General features: G+C 35.5%; 1 protein-coding gene across 1 annotated transcript in view; it reads right to left on the bottom strand.

Moving 5' to 3' along the window:
* Positions 1–594: 594 nt before the first annotated feature.
* Positions 595–19,857, bottom strand: part of TFAP2D (transcription factor AP-2 delta) — a 55,792-nt gene continuing 36,529 nt past the window's right edge. The window contains exons 7-8 of the mRNA XM_069488590.1: positions 19,055–19,168; positions 595–982 (exon numbers count right to left, since the gene is read on the bottom strand). Of these exons, the coding sequence (XP_069344691.1) occupies positions 763–982; positions 19,055–19,168 (334 nt within the window). The 3' untranslated portion in view covers positions 595–762. The remainder of the gene's footprint in view (positions 983–19,054; positions 19,169–19,857) is intronic.

The raw sequence follows: 19,857 nt of genomic DNA, 5'->3' as shown, positions 1-19,857 counted from the left end.
GGAGTCCATCTCTTATATCTTCAGTATTATGCTTTCTGTGTATCTTCTTAGCTATGGGTGAGGGAATGAATCTGGGATGGGGTGGGAATGTCATAGATAGAAGGGAGAGAGTTTTCTGCAGTTTAAATTCCACCAAGGAACTGGCAGTTAAGTGGGCTAGGGGTGACCAAATTTTATATCTGCTGTCCAATTCACAGGACAAAGAGTCATAACTGTTTCTTTCAGTTCCCCAAACATTTATTAATGGATTAATTTCCAGATTGATCTATTTACTGGAAAGAGGCACTGAGTTACAGGGAGTTAAGTCAAGAAAGACTGGAGCCAGCCGTAAGCACTGGTGGTGGATTCCAGTTGGTCATGCTTTCTGATCCCTAACTATCGAGTTGGATAAGAAAGTGCATCAGTTAGATGTGAAAAAGCATGTGCTGCCTCTCCAAAGTCCAGAAGTGCTTAGAAACTGTGATGTATATAATTCAGAACAATAAATTACGTGCACAAAAGGAGTTTATCATAACATAAAATTAAAAAGTGACAATTTCATCACACGGTAACACTGCTGTTTTCCTTTTTTTCTTTTTTTCTTTTTTTTTTTTTTGGTTTTGTCCTTTTTTGTTTCATTTTTCATTTCCATTTTTGTTTTTTTATGGAGGGTTGGGGAAGGGTAGCAATTTGGTCCACCGAAGATTAGTCACCCTCAATGATATATATATTAGAAAAAATATCAGCAGCAAGACTCTCTGGAATAGATTCTGTTTGATGTAGCTAGTCTGTCTTTTCTGTTTTGCCCTCTTTCACGGCAGCCTCTGAAGTTTTCCGCAGGGGGGCTTTCTCCGAGTTGGCATGTCCTTGGCCAGAATCCGCCGCTCCACCGTTTTTGTGAGTAGTATGTTTTTCCAAGTAGTTCAGCATTTCACTGAGGACTGTTTGGAAAGTGCTTAGAGCTGCACATATTGCTGGAGTCCCAAAGCCATGAGTGATCAAACTAGAAATGAGAAATGGTAGGATAAAAGAATGAATGATTTGCAATAGGATATACAACAGCACTTCTCTCCATTTAATCCAGAACATTCAATTAAACAAGTGTTTATTGGGTTCCTAAACTGTGCTGAACATTGTGGAAGATACAACACAATTAAATATGTTTTCCTTGACTATAAGAAATTTAGGACCAATGTAGAAAAAGACTTGTCATTGAAAGACTTGATAGGTACTAATTATTATCAAGTCTGAGCATTTAACATGTGACTTGATTCTCCACCTCATTAGGAAGTAGCTAGAAAATGTAACTTTCTATGTATGAGAATCATCTTGCTTTCAAGAATGGCATATATGCTTGTAAGGGCACAGATCACCCATGAAGAAATCATAATTGGTTGAGTGTGCCCAATGGCTAGCTGTTCCTCTAGCTTGATTCTTCTTTTCCATAGTAACGCAGTGTTTTCTGGGCTTATGGCCATCCAGCTGGAAACTACATTTCCAAGCTTCTCTTGCAGCTAGGTTTGGACGTGGTACTAACCTACACACAATAGAACACTGGGGGAAGTGATATATGCAATCCTTACTTGCTTAAAAGGAAACTGAGTGCCCTCTATTTACTCTCAAAATAGCTATGCATTATGTAAACGAAGATAATCACATTAGTGGCAGGGACAGAGCAAAATAGAAGGAACTTCTTTACCTCCCTCTGGACTCCTAAATGAGAGATAAATAAAATTCTATTTTATGTAAGTCACTCTACATTTGGGTCTCAGAAGCTAAATAATTAACTAATAATCATAACTAACAAGCAAATTTAAGGAGTATTATGGTATCCTCAGCATAGGTAGCCCTTCCAACTATGACAAATGTCATCTCTGGTTGGACAAATACATAACTGTAGATTCACTCTTGTTGTGAACAGAACCTACAAAGATTGTTCATTTGTGTACATTTTTCCAAAGTGACACTTTATCAGTTTGCTCCCCATAATTTATGTCTTGTAATAATATGGGAAAACATGCTTGCCACATATTATGCTCATGTTATAATATATATACAACATTGCACATTAAAAAAATAAAGCCATTAACTGCTTACAAGTCCTAGGTTGTAATAGTAGTTATGACATTAGCAGTTTTAAAGTCATATAGTACCATCCTTCATAATATGTTAACTACCCATAGTTACTTCTCTTAGGGTATATAGGGTATCTTTAACAAAAAAAAAAAAAAAATGAGATTTTTAAAACAATGCAAATGAGGGGTTTAAGGTTCAAGGTAGCCTTCTGATATACCGGAGTGGAAGTAATAGTAGGATCTATCATATGGGGTTATTGTTTATATTAATTCGTGCAGAGGGCTCAGAATAATGTCAGACCTACACTAAGTGCTGGATAAATGATAGAGATTGTTGGCTGTGGTATATTCATGGTAAGGATAAAATTTTCTGCATGCTCCTTATTATATTCTACAGGTTGTTACCATCTTTCCTCTGGATACATTACAAAGCTTGTCCTATGCCACAGTCATAACTGGCACACATTAAAAAGAAAAAAATGATGTCAGTCTATGATTACTTAGAAAACAAGAATGGACAATGCTTGAACAATTATGTGCACCCAAATTTGTAGTATAAGACATCATTAGAGCTCAAGTACCATATTCACATCTTTGCTGCAATATCTTGCATTGCCAAGCAGGAAAACTGATTGCAGCTCCATTTCTACAATGAGACAACTAGAGGAGAATCTATATGATTTTGGATCTATCAGGGAGCCAGGAAAACAACTGCAATTGTTGGAGTAGTAAAAGAATTAATCATGATATCATCCACCAAAAGAACTGAGTGAAACCAGCCATGAATGTTTTTCTAGATGGTTGGCCCTAGGCACAAACTGCCTCTGACTTTTTTCTTATGCTTTACTGCTGTTTAGAACTCCTTACACCATTAGATGAATTTTATTTCCCCTATATTGGCATGTCTTTTTTGTTGTGACTCACCTCTTCATCTATAGCTTAGTATACAGTATTTAGTTTCACTGGGGGAAATATTAAAATTAATAGCCAATATTTGAGTTCTGAACATATGTCAGGTCCTGTTCTAAGTTCTTTATCTGTATCACCTCATATAATCCTAGCTAAAACAATAAGGAGTTTCTATTTTGCAGATGAAGAACTGAGGCTCAGAGACGTGAAATAATTTGCCTGAGAAATTGGATATTCTGTATTGTCTCTATGCTTATGTTCCTCTTGGACCTTCTTTACTTCTTTCCTTTGAGAAATCACATTTCTCTGGGGAGTTTTAGCTCAGCCTCTCTGACTTAACTCTGTTCTTGGGCAGCCTTGTAGGGAGATAATGATTCTTCTTATTCACTTTCCTGTCGAAGAGCAGGGTTTTTAAAAATCAAGCATAAAATGAGTAGTTCTGTATAAAAGCTTTAAGCTTTATTTATCCACGTCAAGAAAAAGGTTGTCACTACAATAAAAGATTCCTCTTAAGCTGGTATCACTTCTTGACTGATGGGATTTCTAGCTTCCAAAATATATATCTAATCATTAGCAGGTTGCATTGTCATCTTTGCCCTGGATTGAGAACCAGGTGCACTGGGTCCTCAATTTTGTTCTGGCCTCAGGCACTTTGTGATTTGGGGAAAGTTATTTAGACGACAAAGATCTGACAAGAACATCTACTTGCATGTTCTTTCCAACTCTAAGCTTTGCTTTAAGAGTACTAACGTTTATGGTGCTCTTCTTAAAACCAAGGACATGGGTGGGGCCTGGTGGCTTCATGCCTGTAATCCTAGCACTGTGGGAGGCCAAGTCCGGAGGACTGCTTGAGATCAGGAGTTTAAGACCAGTCTGAGCAACAGCAAGACCCCATCTCTGCTAAAAATAGAAAAACTTAGCTGGGCGTGGTGTTGCACTCCTGTACTCCCTGCTACTCCGGTGGCTGAGACAGGAGGATCACTTGAGCCCAGGAGTTTGAGATTGCAGTGAGCTATGATGCTGTCACTGCACTCTACCCTGGGCAATGGAGTGAGACTCTCTGTCAAAAAAAAATATAAATAAATAGATACAAATAAAACCAAAGACATGGCCAGAGGTTATGGAAGTTGAAAACTCACTTAGTTCAACAGAGGAGTCTAAAATTGATTGTGGAATATTTAACTTAAGAAAAGTAACTACCTGAAATGTCATCTTTCAACATGAAAAACGTTATGCAAATTTTGTTAATTACCTTAACTTAACATTGCCTGCACCTTAAAAAAAATGTGCATGGCACACTGCACAGGATGATAATAAATACAAGGCATAGCCTTGCATCTATAGAAAAATTAAAAAAAAAATAGAAATGTTAGGGCTGACTTTCAATCCTAGATGGAAAATAAACTAAGGTCATCTGTAAGGTAACAAACTATAGTAAAATCTCCAAAATCTCTGATAATGAAGATTATTTTTGCCTTTAGAAAATATTATTTTTCAGGCACAGATTTGCTCTTTAAATTATACTTGGCATTTGCATATACTGTCATTAGATTGCTATGAGAGAACATTTCATATGCAAATATCACGAGGGTTAAATAGTAGCCATAATGACTCGAAAAAGGTAGTCAAAATATAGTTCTTCTATATTCAAATTATTCATTGAGAGTCAATTCCTCTATCTTCAGTGAAGCAATTGAAGGAGAAAACTGGTATTACGCTAGATGTGTCATGTTAGTGACACATTTGTAAAATTTTTGCTGAACAGTGATTGCACAGGATTCAAATGTTGGATCAGATTTCTTAATGTTTCCCAAATCTCCTTCCTTCATCCTATGTAATCATGTTTTCTATTGCCTTATTTTTGTAAAGCTTATTTCAGGCTTATTCTTCTTAATCTTCAAACCTATGATAGTCATTCCTAATTGTGCACCTTTGTGTGTCTTCCCTCTTTTCAGCCAATCCAAATTTCACTCAACTTTCAAAGCTTCTTTGACGATACTGATGAAAAAGAGTTAGGGTCCTGGTCCCTTGCTAAAGATATTGAAAAAGATGTGCTCCTTCCAAAGGATAGAAACCTGCCAAAGTGATGAGAGGAATTAAATAGAATTTTGGGGAGAAAGGAGTAACATTCCCAAAAAGATTATAAAACCAGAATCCACAGAGGACAATGGGAAGAAAACAGACAGGTAAGGCTAAGCTCCCAGTCAACAAAGTGAGGAGAGGAGTGGGAGCAATATTGGTGGCATCAGAGCATCAGTGATAAACAAAGTACACCAGATATTTACTACAAGTGGCAAGTAAGATGTTATATGTATCTCTAAATATTCATGGTTTGGGTCTCCTATTATAAATTGGTAATCAAATGTTATGGTTTAATCTTGAAAAAAGTACAGGAAGTATTAAACAAAATCAAAATAAACTATAAACCAACAGCAGCAACAACAAAAATACACAGGACTAAAGATAAAGCATTTGACAAAATTTAACATCCTTTCATAAAAAAAGCTCTCAATAATTTTAGGTATAGGTGGAATGTACCTCAACATAATAAAGGCCGTGTATGAGAAGCCTACAGCTAACATCATACTCAATGGTGAAAAGCTGAAAACATTTCCTCTAAGATCAGGAACAGGACAAAGGGCCCACTCTTACTGCTTCTGTTTAACATAGTACTGGAAGTCCTAGCCAGAGCAATTAGGCAAGGGAAAGAAATAAAAGTCAGTTAAATCAGAAAAGAAGTTTGAATGTTTCTGTTGCAGATGACGTGACTTTATATATAGAAAATCCTAAAAACTCCACTAAAAAACTTAGAACTAAAAAATGAATTCAGTGAAGTTGCAGGATACAGAAATCAATTGCATTTCTATGCACTACCAATGAACTATTTGAAAAAGGAAGTTAAGAAAACAATTCTGTTTACAATAGTATCAAAAAGAATAAAATACTTATGGATAAATTTCACCATAAGACATTGATAAAAGAAAACTGAAGATGACACATACATATGGAAAGATATTCTGGTTGTTTGGTGAGTACAATGTGCATTGCTTCAGTGATATATGAACTAAAGGCCCTGACTTCACCACAATGCAATATATAAATGTAGCAAAATGTCACCTGTACCCTATGAATATATACAAATCAAAAATAAATAGAAAAAAGAAAGATATACTGTATTCATGGATTGGAAGAGTTAATATTTTTAAAATGTCCGTACTGCACAAAGCAATCTATAGATCCAACACAATCCTTGTTAAGAAGACATTTTAAAAGAAATAGAAAAAAAATCCTAAAATTCATATGAAACTATAAAAGACCACTGAATGCCAAACCAATCTTTAGAAACAAAAATGAAAGTGGAAGCATCATGCTTCCTGATTTCAAATTATATTATAAAGCTGTAATAATTAAAACAGTATGGTACCAGCATAAAAACAGACACATAGACTGATGGAACAGAATGAGTCCAGAAATAAAGCCACACATATATGGTTAGCTAATCTTTGACAAGAACACAAAGAATACACAATAGGAAAAGGATAGTCTCTTCCTTAAATAATGCTGGCAAAACTGGATATACACATACAAAAGAATGAAATTGGACCCTTATCTTATACCATACACAGAAATTAACTTAAAAAGGATTGAAGATTTAAACGTAAGATCCAAAACTGTAAAACTCCTAGGAAAAAAACAGGGAGGAATCTCTTTGACATTGGTCCTGGCAGTGATTTATTGAATCTGACACCAAAAGCTCAGTCAACAAAACCAAAAATAGACAAATGGGATTATGTCAAACTAAAAAAGCTTCTGCACAGCAAAGGAAACAATCATAAAATGAAACAGCAACCTATAGAATGGGAGAAAATATTAGTGAACCATATATCCCCTATGGGATTAATATCCAAAATATATAAGGAGCTCATACAACTTACTATCAAAAAACCAAATAATCTGATTTTAAAAATGGGCAAAGAAACTGAATAAACATTTTTCTAAAGGCAACATACAAATATCCAACAGGTATAGGAAAAGATGCTCAACATCACTAATCATCAGGGACATGCAAAGTAAAACCATAATGAAACATCACCTGACACTTGTTTAGGGTAGCTATTATCAAAAAGACAAACAGTAAGTGTTCGTGACAGTGTGGAGAAAAGAGAACCCTTGCACATTGTTGGTGGGAATGTAAATTGGGATAGCCATTATAAGAAACACTATAGAGATTCCTCAAAAATTTAACACTACAACCATAACATAATTCACCAATCTCACTTCTGGGTATATATCCAAAGGAAATTAAATCAATATCTCAAAGAGAGATATATACCCTCATCTTCATTGCAATATTATTCATAATAGCCAAGATTTGGAAACAACTGAAATATCTTACATAAGACACTATACACATAAAATTGAATATTATTTAGTCATGAGAAAGAAGGAAATTCTATCATTTGTGACAACATAAATGAATCTGGAAAACATTATGCTAAGTGAATGTGAGGTGCTTTGATTAACTTGACTATGGTAATCATTTCGCAATGTCTATGAAATTATCACATGGTATACCTTAAATATATACAATTTTTATTTGTCAATTTACTGTAATAAACCTGGAAAAAAATAAACAGGTCTGAGATGGGGAACTATTATCATCAACCTATACTCCACCTGACATTACCTTCCGGCAGCACTTGGGTATCAGCCACCTCCAGGAGGCATCAGCCTAGGGGAACAGGGGTAGGGACTCCAGGGTAGGGAATAATTGAGTTAACAAGAGGCTAAATGTTCTTTGGTTTCATTTGGGAATCTTTGATGATTAGTAGGATTTAGTTTTAAAGTTTTGCTCCCAGAATGAGGAAGAGGAACAATGCAGACAGAGACCGGATGCTTAGGGAAAGAGTGTTGTGTTAGCATATGAAAGATTAAATAATAAGATACTGATACTTTGCTTTCTTTTTAAAGAGTTTAATCTTTAAAACTGGTGATAGTATAATTAATGAAGTTGAGACTTTTTTTTAAGTCTAGAAAACTCCCATTTCTGGATAAAGAAAATATAGGCACATGTTTCAGAAACAATGAAGCTATTAGGTAATCTTTGAGAAACATGGAAGATAGGGAACAAAGTAGTAAAATTAAACAGAGAAACATGCCTTAATAGTTAAAGCAGTGGGGGGAAAGACAGATTTTAGAAACTCGAGGTTATTAAATTATTTTAACTAGTCCTCTAACAAATTTCTGTAATGGGATATTTTTAAAAATTGAGTTTATCAAGCTTGAATTTGCATGTGGTAATATCACCTCTTTTCAGGTGTACAGTTGGTTGGATTTTGACAAGCTTACACATTTGTGTAACTACCAACATTTCTCACAAAGCTTTCTCGTGTCTCTTTTCAGTCAACTCACTCTCCCCACTCCCAGCTCCTGGCAATCACTGCTCTAATTTCTGTCCCTATAACTTTTACCTTTCCTCAGAGTATCATATAAACTGAACCATAAAGTCTGTAGACTTTTGTGACTGGCTTCTTTCACTTAGTACAGTAATTTTGAGACTCATCTATGTTGTTGTATTTATCAATAGATAGTTTCCTTTTATTGCTGGTAGGTATTGCACTGAATGTATTTTTCACAATTTGTTCATGTAATGGGTTATTAAAAAGTTTAAGCACTAGTATTTAAAAGTAGACATGATCACTGACATGCTGCATAGATTTAGTAAGAAGTACAATAAAGGAACTGCATTTTCCTCTAGAAAAGGGTAATTACAGTCGTAGCAATGTAATTTAGTGTAAGATTTTAGAAATGGATCTGACAAAAATCTCTTCAAATATTGTATGATAGTGAGGGGGGACTAAACTAGATGACAGTAGTATAAGGCAAATTCACAGCTGGTTACGCAGTGACACCCAGAGTGTGGATGTAAGGGCAGTTGTCAACCTTGAAGGATGTTTCTAGTGGAGAGCTGCAAGGCTCTCATTAATCCCACTCTGCTCAACATGTTAATTAACAATGTGATTGACGGAATCATGGATTTTTAACTTAATGGCTTGAATTAAAATAGAGAGGAAAATTCCTGCATTGCATAACAGAACCAAAGTTCTGAAATACCTTAATGTGGTAGACAGCTTAATTGGTGGGCCAAAATCAATGATATGAAATTTAGGGGAGATTAAGGAAAGCATGTCTACTTGGGTAAAAAGCAAATTAGTGTTGCAGTATACTAAGGGAGAGATTTGACTCAGGAGCAATTCATAGGGAAAAGGCTTACAAAAGCAGTGAGTCTAAACTGAACAAAGCAAGGGTCAAAATTTGAGGTTTGGATCATAGGTAGTCACGCTTAAAAGCTACATCTACCTTGCACTATGTTGTCTTCATTTTCCCTCTCTCTCTCTCTCTCTCTCTCTCTCTGTAACTGGATTCCAGCTCATTGATTTCATTTTCCTATTACTAATTTCACACTGAGGAGCAGAAAGTCTCTGACAACTGACTGTGAGGAATGCGATCACCTGCTGAGAAAATCCGACTGCTGTAGTTTATGGCACCTGACATTAGGGAAAATGTAACTTATATTTAACAGTCATCTTCCTACTTTTATTCACGGTTTTAAAAACTATTTTGCTAGACCTCCTAATTAACATTCTCCAAAGCATCTTTCTGCAACATAAACCATCTCTTCAAAATGGCTCAGTTCAGGAAGGTGGTGACTGTTTGCTGGATTCAGAGATGAAGCTCTACTTCTCAATTTTCACCCTAGGTATTTAGGTTTCCCTCTTAAGTGTTCACATTTCAGCCATTGAAAGGACATCACAGGGTAGAGCAATTTTTCTAGGGAGATTGTATATGAGTGTGTGTGTGTGAGAGAGAGAGAGAGAGAGAGAGAGATCATGCATGCCTGTGTGGACTTGTACTGTTTTTGCCTTTTCATACAGTGATATACTCTTCTTGACCTTGACCTGAATAAGTTTTACTGATGTAGCCTTTAACTTTTTAAAGGGACATATATCATACCAGTTAAAACTGTGTTCTCTATCAGTGGGTGTTAGAAATGAAGAAATTGAGACTCAGAAATGAAAGAGGAGAAGAGGGTAGAACAGAAGGTAGAAGAGACTCTTGTTGCAAGATGAATAAATTTTAATTCTTTCTTCTTTTTCCCTGTGTAGTTTTGCTAATAGGATGGTAGTAACATCCCATCTTCAACTCGGTGTCTATATTTATAAACTGCTTGACGTTAATAATTAGGACCCATCAGAAAACTTCCATATAATAGAAATTTCACAAACTTCACACCTTATGATCCCTGTTTAAGTGCATTTCTTGCTTGCGGTCCCAGGCCTTACCCATATTTGTCTTTAAAATCTCCAAAGATTCAGTGCTTACTTGGAACATACCCTAATATAGGATTCCAAATGGACATCTGTCAGAAGAATAAGAGTTATTTTACTTTCCTTAGTCTAAGTAAATATGGTTTGCATTTCACCAGCTTTGTTGTATGCTACAAAGCTGCTTACATATTGTTCTAATTGTCTTTCAAAAATTCTTTCTTTACTTTAACTAATTTGTCTAAACTGATTTAAATTAAACCACTAAAGCAACTTTCTAAAACATAGCCTAGAGCAAACTTCTATGGAATCTTCACCTGGATTCTTCCTATCTTGGCAAGAGTTGTGTCTGGTATCCAATACCTGTCTACCTACCAAGGAAATACTGATTTAGAATGTATTGAAAAGAAAATGAAAGTTTCTTTAGTATTTGCCACTAAAGACTGGGTCACTCTGTTGTATCTGCCAACCATAGATGATTTTTTCTGAGTACAAAAAGCTGCAAGTAATAGATACTATTATGCTACAAACTAGATGACCAACAATCAAGAGAAAGTAGTCTGCCACCATCATTTGAGTAATTCAACTAAAAGCTAATTTCATTTCATAAAATTTCAACTTAGTACTTGAAAAAGCTTGGCAAGCAAACTTCTCTTTTCCTCTACTTCTTTTGGTATGTATGAAGGTTGAAACAGAGTTTGGGTTATTATTCCTATTATTTTGTTATGTTCTATCATTCCAATGGTCATATGCTATCATGAATCTTTTAGATTCTAGAATTGCATAGAAATGCAATTTCTAGAATTGCATACAGACACTACTCAGTTCTGCTTTTTGGCCTCGGGAAAGCATGCACACAAGATTTAAAGGGAAGACAGATCTCCCTTTCCTTCCCTCTGGGATTATTCACCTACTGCAGGTTTAGGTCCAAATGTAGTCCAGGATGCTCAGCCTGTACCCCCCACTACAGTGTTAGGTGGCCACCAGAAAAGAGCCCTCTTCTGCTCATGAGAACAGCTGTTAGGAGTCTGGGAACCAGACTCTGGAGAACAATAGCAAAGGATTGCAGATCTTCTCTGCCAAACTTTACTTCCTTTCATAGCTCTGAGTATAAGGCAGCACATCTGCTAAATGTAGGCCATGGAGAAAGACCCTCATACTGAGCAAAGTAGATGGGGTTTATCCTCCAGAAATTGATGGCATCTATTTTTTGTGGCCTAATTGACTGAGGAAACAGGAGAGGGGAAACTAACTGATGGTGCCCCAAAGGCTTTTAAATTTTAATTTAATTAAGGTACATAATTAAGGTATCTAATTCTCTGGTAGTGGGGAATCATTGAAATGTACTCATTAGCAAGGCCTTGACAGCACTCCCAAATGTCTCAAGGTTTCTTTAGCTGGTGGTTCTCAACTCTAAATGCATATAAGAAATCACCCAAGAAGCTCATTTCAAAAATACCAAGGTATAGGTCTCACACCAGAGACCCTGACTTAATTGGTTTGGGATGGGTCCCAAGTATGAGTATATTTTAAACAGTCCCCATTCAGTGTAAATGAAGCCAGGGAGTTAGACATGTCTCCTTGAGGCCAAGAAATAATGCCTCACTCCTGTGTCTGCTTTCCTCCATGGGAAAACACTTCTTCAGCATTTCCCCAAGAACTGCAGAACTTTAGTTCCATAGAATGTTAGCAGGTATTCTGAGATTTAAAAACAGTCTCTGTGATCAAGTTTTGGAAACATGAGCCTAAGGGTACAATCATTGCAGGTACATTAGAAGAGACCAAAGCCAATCACATCCAAGTCAGCTTTTTTACTTGATAATACTTGACACATGCACCATATCTTTTACATACGGGAATGGAGTTTTTAGGAACAAGTTAACCATTTCCTTACATTTCTCCCTGTCAGATACATCATATTTTCTATTTGGAATGAAAATGCTAAGCTTAGGACTTAACACTTCTTAAAGTGAATTTTATTGAACTTTTGACTTTTTAAAATGAACAGGTGGAGAAAACATAAGAAGATATGAGGTCATATAGAAATACAGTGTAAGTAATAATTTAAAACAGAGTAGCAAATTAAGAATGGGGTAAAATGTCATTGGTCTAGAAGGAGCTTGAAAGATCATCCAGGTTAACTGCATCGACTTACAGCTGAACATGCAGAGGCCAGACAGGTGAAGTGTCTATTCTAAAACTATACATCTAGTTGATAACCAAGAGGAAACTGAGTTAGGTCCCCTGACAAGCCATCATAAGTTCTTCCCACCATCCTGTGCTGTCTCCCTGTGGATTCTTCCCCAATCCAAAGCTTAACAAAGATAGAGATTATTTAAATACAAATTTACCAGATTTCTTCTCCAATGTGTTCACTCCCCAAAGTCAATTATTCACACATGTAGTTATTACAGGGTCATGTTTGCAACCTTTAATTAGAAGCAATTGATTCTGCATGTATCTCCTGACAAAGATTCTTTGCTTGATCTAACTTTAGTCAGGCTCTTGAACCTTCTCTAGGCCTTTCTGTGCACTTCCTTGTAAAATTCAGTTTTAGCAAGAATTTGCTTTTAGCAAGTCCATTTAGCAAGAACCCTACACCCTCAATATCTGATCTCCCTTGATATGTACTCAGGTTCTTCATTCTTTGCCATTCTCTAGGTGTTATCTGATCACCATGGTCTGTCTTCAGCAAGAATCCCACTAGGTAGGTTTAGCCAGAATCCTCTATACCCCTGACATTTCCTCTTGGCAATTTTCCATCTCACACTGTTCCTTGGCTATCAATTCCCACTTGACCATGTTGGATTTAGAGTTGAGCCCAATCTCTGTCCCTCCTGGCAAAATCCCATTACAATGGTCCCCATACCTATCACAATGGTTTTGAATAAAGTCATTCTTACCATGCTGTAAGAAGTATCATTGAATATTTTTTCTTTAATACTCCTACAGCATTTAGTTCAGTGTCATGCAACTTGTGAAGTACGATACAGATCGACAACTGATTTAACTCTTTAATTTACTGCTTAATGTTAAATGAATGCAAGTAGTTTAAGAGGAGCATGATAGTTGCTCTTATCTGCCAACAAAGTAAAAACCGTTGCCTGCTTTATTTTTAGTATACATTTTTGCTAGTAAATGTTTTCCCTCAAGGAAATCTATTTTTCACTCTTATATAATACAGGCTGTCCTTTCTTAACTAGTGAATAAGACCTGAATATTACAGGTATATTTATCTTTGCATGTGAGTGTGGCACTCACTTTTGGAGTTTAAGTTAAAGTTATAAACTTTAATTTCAACCTTACATAAGAAAGCTTATTTGGGAAACATAGGATTTTTTTTTTCTTCATAATTCAGGCCTGCTAGTTCCAATATTCTTAAATTATGAAATGGTCTTAAAAGGACTATTGAACTGACAGAACACCCTGAAGGAGGCTTGATAATTTTATTTCTTAAATGCTAAGCCTGGTTATATAATTTATTTTATGATCTTTCCTTTTGAAATTATAGATTAAATTGAAATTTCTTCATTTCTCTTCTGACACCAAAGAATGTTTTCACAAGATTAAGAAGATCCCCCACTGCTGATGACCTTCAGAGACACTTTTCAATCCCAATTAAAAAAAAAAAACCTGAAAACTATACATACTTTAATCTCTTTGGAGAAGACCAAACATGCTCACGTTTAAGTAGAGACAAACATCCTCTTTTTAGCATGTTGCCAAGAACATAGCACTCCAAAAATACCAGTAGAGTTGCCTGGAATACCTGTCATGGGTCGACCACTAAAGAGCATGGGAATGGATAACCCAGGAAGAGAAAAATCAGGAAGATATAAGAACTGCTGTTAGAAATGGGGAGGAAAACAGAATTAAAGTGACTCTGTAAGGCCCTCATGGAGTGGGATGTTAGCGAGAGAGTATTGCCTTAATTGAAGGAAAGCGTGTCTAACAGAATTGTCAGAGATAGAAGACCAATGTGTCACTGAAAGTTTTCAAGCCTGAAATGGATGACAACTTGATAGGGATGTTGGAGAGATCTAAATGTTGAAGGATAGTGGGAAATATAAGGAGCCTGCCTTCCAATACGGAGAATCAATGAAGAAAATTTTATCACTAGCAAACACACAGATATCTGGGGCTGTCTATATATTTCTTATTTCTCAAGGGTTATGGGAGTAGTAGGAGGGTCTATTTCTAAGAAGCTGAGATGTCAGTATACTTTCTGACTTAGGAGAATGAAAGCATATTGATTATTTTACTTTTTTGGTCCATAGCCCAGTGAAAACACCATGGCCCTGGGAATAAATCAGTGGAGAATACATTTCAGACCAATAGAGATATTATAATCTACATTTATTAACATATATTTATTGTATGCATACTATGTGCTAGGTACTATGGGTAGAAAGATGAAAGACTTTCTGATTGCCCTAGGCAAACTGCCAGGATGTTTAATCCTCTATCGTAGAATCACTTTTACATATTAGAAGTCTTAATATGTAATTTTTTCCACTTTAGCAGTTCCTAAATTCTAAAGATGATCCTTTAGTCATCTTTCCACTACCTGCCATTTTTTTGTTGAGCAATGTTAATTTATTTTCATAACTTTAATAACAGGGGCCAATTTATGAAATTCAATCCTGCCATTAGCATGGTAAAATACCAGAAACAATAAAATTTTAGCCTCCCAAGGTGGGTGCTGAGAAAAATCTTCCCCATTTTTATGATAGCCAGCCCTCTCTGAACTGAGCATTAAAGATAGTCTGACTTCTTATATACATTGTCAAACATGCTTTTGCTTGACCTCAGATTCAAGGAGATTATGAGAGCATAAGAGACAAAGAAGGGACAAATTATTAAAAATTCCTGAAATCTCAAAGCCCAGAAAGCTAGAGCTCTGAGTTTCTATCTGAGCTGAGTCTGTTCTGTCTGTGAAGCCACATGCCACCTTGGTCTAACTGCCATCTCCATTCCTGGGAATTGTGAGTCTATGGGGTCTTCTGCAGATTTCAATCAAATTTCTTCCCCCTTCTGGCCGGTGTTGTGATGTCTCTGCTGTGTTCTCTACAACAATACACACTGTTGATGGTACTCAGTAAATTGTAAATAATAAATAAGCTTGCCTTCTGTCATTTTGATGGAAACAAGAAGCTTTCCAGGCTGTGAATTGTGAACAGGGTCACTGCCATGCACACGTCTTCCCAGAACACAGTGATATGCCACTGAAAACTGGAAGTAATCTGTGCTTTGTCTGGACATATTCAATCTGCTGAAAATAAGCCACAGTTCTCAAGGTACCAAATCTGCCACCCTATAAGGTATAATTTTAAGTGGCATGCATGGGGAAGGAGGGTTTGAGTAAATAAAATAGTAACACAAGTTGATGTTGCTAATTAGAGTATCCTCTATGCCTATCTGATCACACTCCATCTTCGCTTCTTTCCCAGCCAGCACTCAGCAAAAACAGTGTAAAATCAGATTCTGCCAATTGCCTGCTTTCAAAGTCAGATGAGATATGCTTCTGTTCTAGTTCATTTTTCTCTTGAGCTTATGGTTCTATCAAAATTATGCTTACTACTGTCAGTGTGAATTATGAAAGAGACACACTCTATTCTAACACATTTTTACTCAGATTATTAGCAGAATAATAGATGTAGAATCTTTTTAATATGTTAGTATACAAGACAGAACTTTACATAATTCTCAGTGTCACTTTCAAAATGAATTAGAAGTGTTTTTCTTCCAAACGGGGGAAAAGGGCTAATAGCTTAGGAAAACCTTGGAATGGTTCCTAATCACAATCAACGTCAGGGTTTTGAAACTGACATAGATGCATGAGTCCCGTCCTAGAACTATTGAATCAAATCTTTAAATATGTGCTCAAGTCCTTGAGATTTTTAAAAGGTTCCAAGAGTGATTCTGCTGTGAAGCCAAGTTTAAGGAGTATATTTGTACAGTCTATTTCAAGGCCAGACAACAAGCTGACTTCTACTATCCTATTGTTAAGCTATTCATTGATGCCTCCTTTAATAAATGCACAGTAAAGATATTATACACATTTAAATTCAGTCTATATCAGGAGCCTTCATTTGGGTTTTAATCGGAAATGTCAACCATGTGTTTTTTGTTTGAAAAGATATAATTTATGACATGCAAAAGAATGAATTTGGACCCTTACCTTATACCACATACAAAAATTAACTCAAAATGGATCAAAGACCTAAACATAATTCCTAAAATTATAAAACTCAGAAGGACAAATAGAAGAACAAGTAGAGGAAAATTTTAAGACATTGGATTTGGCAAGGATTTCCTGAATATAATACCAAAGCACAGGTGACAAAAGTAAAAATAGACAAATTGGACTATATCAATCAAAAACTGTATATCAAAGACAAAATTAACAGAATGAAAAAGAAGAATAGGAGAAAATATTTACAAATCATATGTCTGATAAAAGCTTAATATCCATAATATATAAAGAACTCCTACAACTCAACAACAAAAAACCAAATAACTTGTTTAAAAAAAGGGCAAAAAACTTGAATAGACATTTCTCCAAAGATGATATAGAAATATCTAGCAAGCAGATGAAAAGACATTCAACATCACTGATAATTTTAAGAAATGCAAAATAAAACCACAGTAAAATATCACCTCATATCCATTAGAATGGCTACTATTTTAAAAAGGTAAATAAATGTTGGCAAGGATATAGAGAAATGGGAACCCTTGTGCACTATTTGTGGGGAATGTAAAATGGTGTAACTGCTATGGAAAATGATATGGCAGGTCCTCAAAAAATAAAAAAACAAAATTACAGTGTGATTCGGCAATTCCACTTAAGGGTATATATCCAAAAGAACTGAAAAAAGAATCTCGAAGAGATATTTGCACACTCACATTCATAGCAACACTATTCACAATAGTCAAGAAGTGGAAGCAACCCAAATGTCCTTCAATGGATGAATGGATAAACAAATGTGGTAATAAATACATACAACAAAAGATTATGTAGCCTTAAAGAAAGGAAATTTTTACATATGCTATCACATGGATGAACCTTGAGGATATAAGTGTGGAGCCACCCATACTTTTAAAACTTGGATCAGTGGTGCAGGCAAATGATACATTATTTATTGAATGCTTATTTTATATTCTTTATCTCATTTTAACTCACTAAGACTATACAATGGAGGGGTTCTTAACCTATTTAAAGCTAGGGACATAAAAGTTTGGAAAGAGTGTATAAGTTACCCTGAACAACTCAGCTCACATGCATAAGAGCCTGGATTTGAAAATGGTTCTATTGACATTAAAACCTTTTGCTCTTAACTTCTGGGCATCCTATTTTCACCCAATTTTATTGCACTTCCCATTACTAACTCAGTTGAGTGATAGGAGAAAAGTCTTATGAAATATAGCCTATATTTGGTGCGTTTTTGAAAGATAGATCCTAAGTTGAGTCCCCAGATATGTGTCTATTACATCTTAAGGAAATGTGTGACATATTGCAAAATAAAATATTCTCTTTAAAAGTATCTGATCTTGCACACTAAATTCAATTTAATCGCCCTCCTTATTATATTATTTTACATAATTGAGTACCCTCCTCAACAGCCTTATAATCTTTGACAGGTATTAAAAATATTTTTAAATTTAATGTATATTAGTCTTTACTTAGCACTGTTTTTTTAGCCAAATGATAAATAACTGAAAGAGGATAAAATATTTTATTCTGATGAGAAATATCATGTAGACATTTAAATTCTATGGTTTTAAAACTATAAGGCACCTGTGTAATTACTATGTTCTTTCTCACATTGCATCTAGGGCATAGATTAAACAGAAAAAAATATTCTACTCAGGTCAGAAACATCTCAGAAAATGAAATTTAAAATATGCTTTCAAGAATTCATTCCATGCTTTTGTGTGGTCTAACTTAAGAACTGTTTGCAGCTTCTATTTGTATAGAAAGTATTAACATACTCCTGGAAAATCAGTCAATGATATCTTGTTCATGTCTGTCATGTCATCTGTCCATTTGACAATTTACACAACCAAGGCAAAAAACCATTTAAAAGATTTCAGAATCCCCTCCCCAAAGTGCTAAGTATTGTTGGAAATAATACTGTTTACTTCCATAAAGTCACAATTTCTTGCTAAGTGCATGAAGATATTAAATTTTCTGAACTGAAATGCTTCATGTATTGTTCTTCTATCAATTTGATCTTATGAGCTTGGAATTTTAAAAATTTCAGTCACTGCTATGGTCTGAATGTTTGTGTCCCCCTCAAATTCATATATTGAAGCTTGATTCCCCAGTGCAATAGTATTAAGAGGTGGGGTCTTTAGGAGGTGATTTGGTCAGGGAGGCACATGCCTCATAAATGGGATTAGTGCCCTTATAAAAGAGTCCAAGGAATCTTGTTTCATCACGTGAGGACAAATTGAAAAGGTACCATCTCTGAAGCAGACAGTGAGCCCTTACCAGACATTGAATCTGCTGGAACCTTGATCTTGGACTTCCCAGGCTCTAGAAATATGAGCGATAAATTTCTGTTGTTTATAAATAACCCAGTATAAGGGGTTTTTTGTTTTTGTCTTTTTATAGCAGTCTCCACAGAATAGAACAGTCACCATATGAATATACAAGTCATATTTCTAAACGGAACTGTGATAGGAATACGAGAAGGTGTGGGTTAGTAAAGACGGTTTGATAATTTAAAAGGGAGTCTGAGGAAACTGGCAAATCAGTCTTACCTGAAATGTGTTAAGTGTCTCTGGATGTCAAGGTCTAGAATTGGAGTGGGTCTGGAAGATCCCAGTGGTGATCTGTCTTGGCTCAAGAGGTCTTGGAATTCTTTACAAATTTGTCTAAAATAAAAGATTCGAAATTAAAATTGAACTCTTGAAATGGGGCTTTAATTTTATAGCTATGATATTTTGCCAAAGGTTTGTTCTCTTTTGTAAAAGAGGACTAGATAAAATTTCATAAAGCAACCTCCAAAGTTCCATCTGCAGCATGCAGTTGAGGTTCACAATGATGACTTTGCTTCCAAGGACTATAGGATAGTCATAAAACATTTCACATTTCAAGCAAATGATAATTCGTTGACACTGACAAAACCAATATTCATTTTTAAGGAGAACATTCATAGTTTAACCTCAGGATAACAGAAAATCCACAGGAAAAAAAAATCACAATTAGTAATTGCTTTTTACAAAATTAAAATGTGATTTTTTTGGACATCATATCTGTAAACAAGTTTTTTTGTTTGTTTGTTTGTTTTTTCTGTAGAGACAGGGTCTTGTTCTGTCACCCAGACTAGAATGCACTGGCCTGATCATAGCTCACTTGTAGACAAGTTTAAAGTTATACTAACTTCAGAGCTATGATTCAAGTAGACTTTGGAAAATCCCTTTGCCTAATAGTGCATTATATTTCAGACTCTTGTGGGCTAATTCCGTATTTTAATATTTGAAGTAGTTAATCACTTACCCATAATTTAGTCCACTAGCCTTACAAAAATGATAATATTATGTTTCATGTAAGCTGATTTCTT

The sequence above is a fragment of the Eulemur rufifrons genome, chromosome 15, assembly GCF_041146395.1.
Source record: "Eulemur rufifrons isolate Redbay chromosome 15, OSU_ERuf_1, whole genome shotgun sequence".
Taxonomy (NCBI): Eukaryota; Metazoa; Chordata; class Mammalia; order Primates; family Lemuridae; genus Eulemur; species Eulemur rufifrons.
This window is presented reverse-complemented; position numbering and strand designations above follow the sequence as displayed.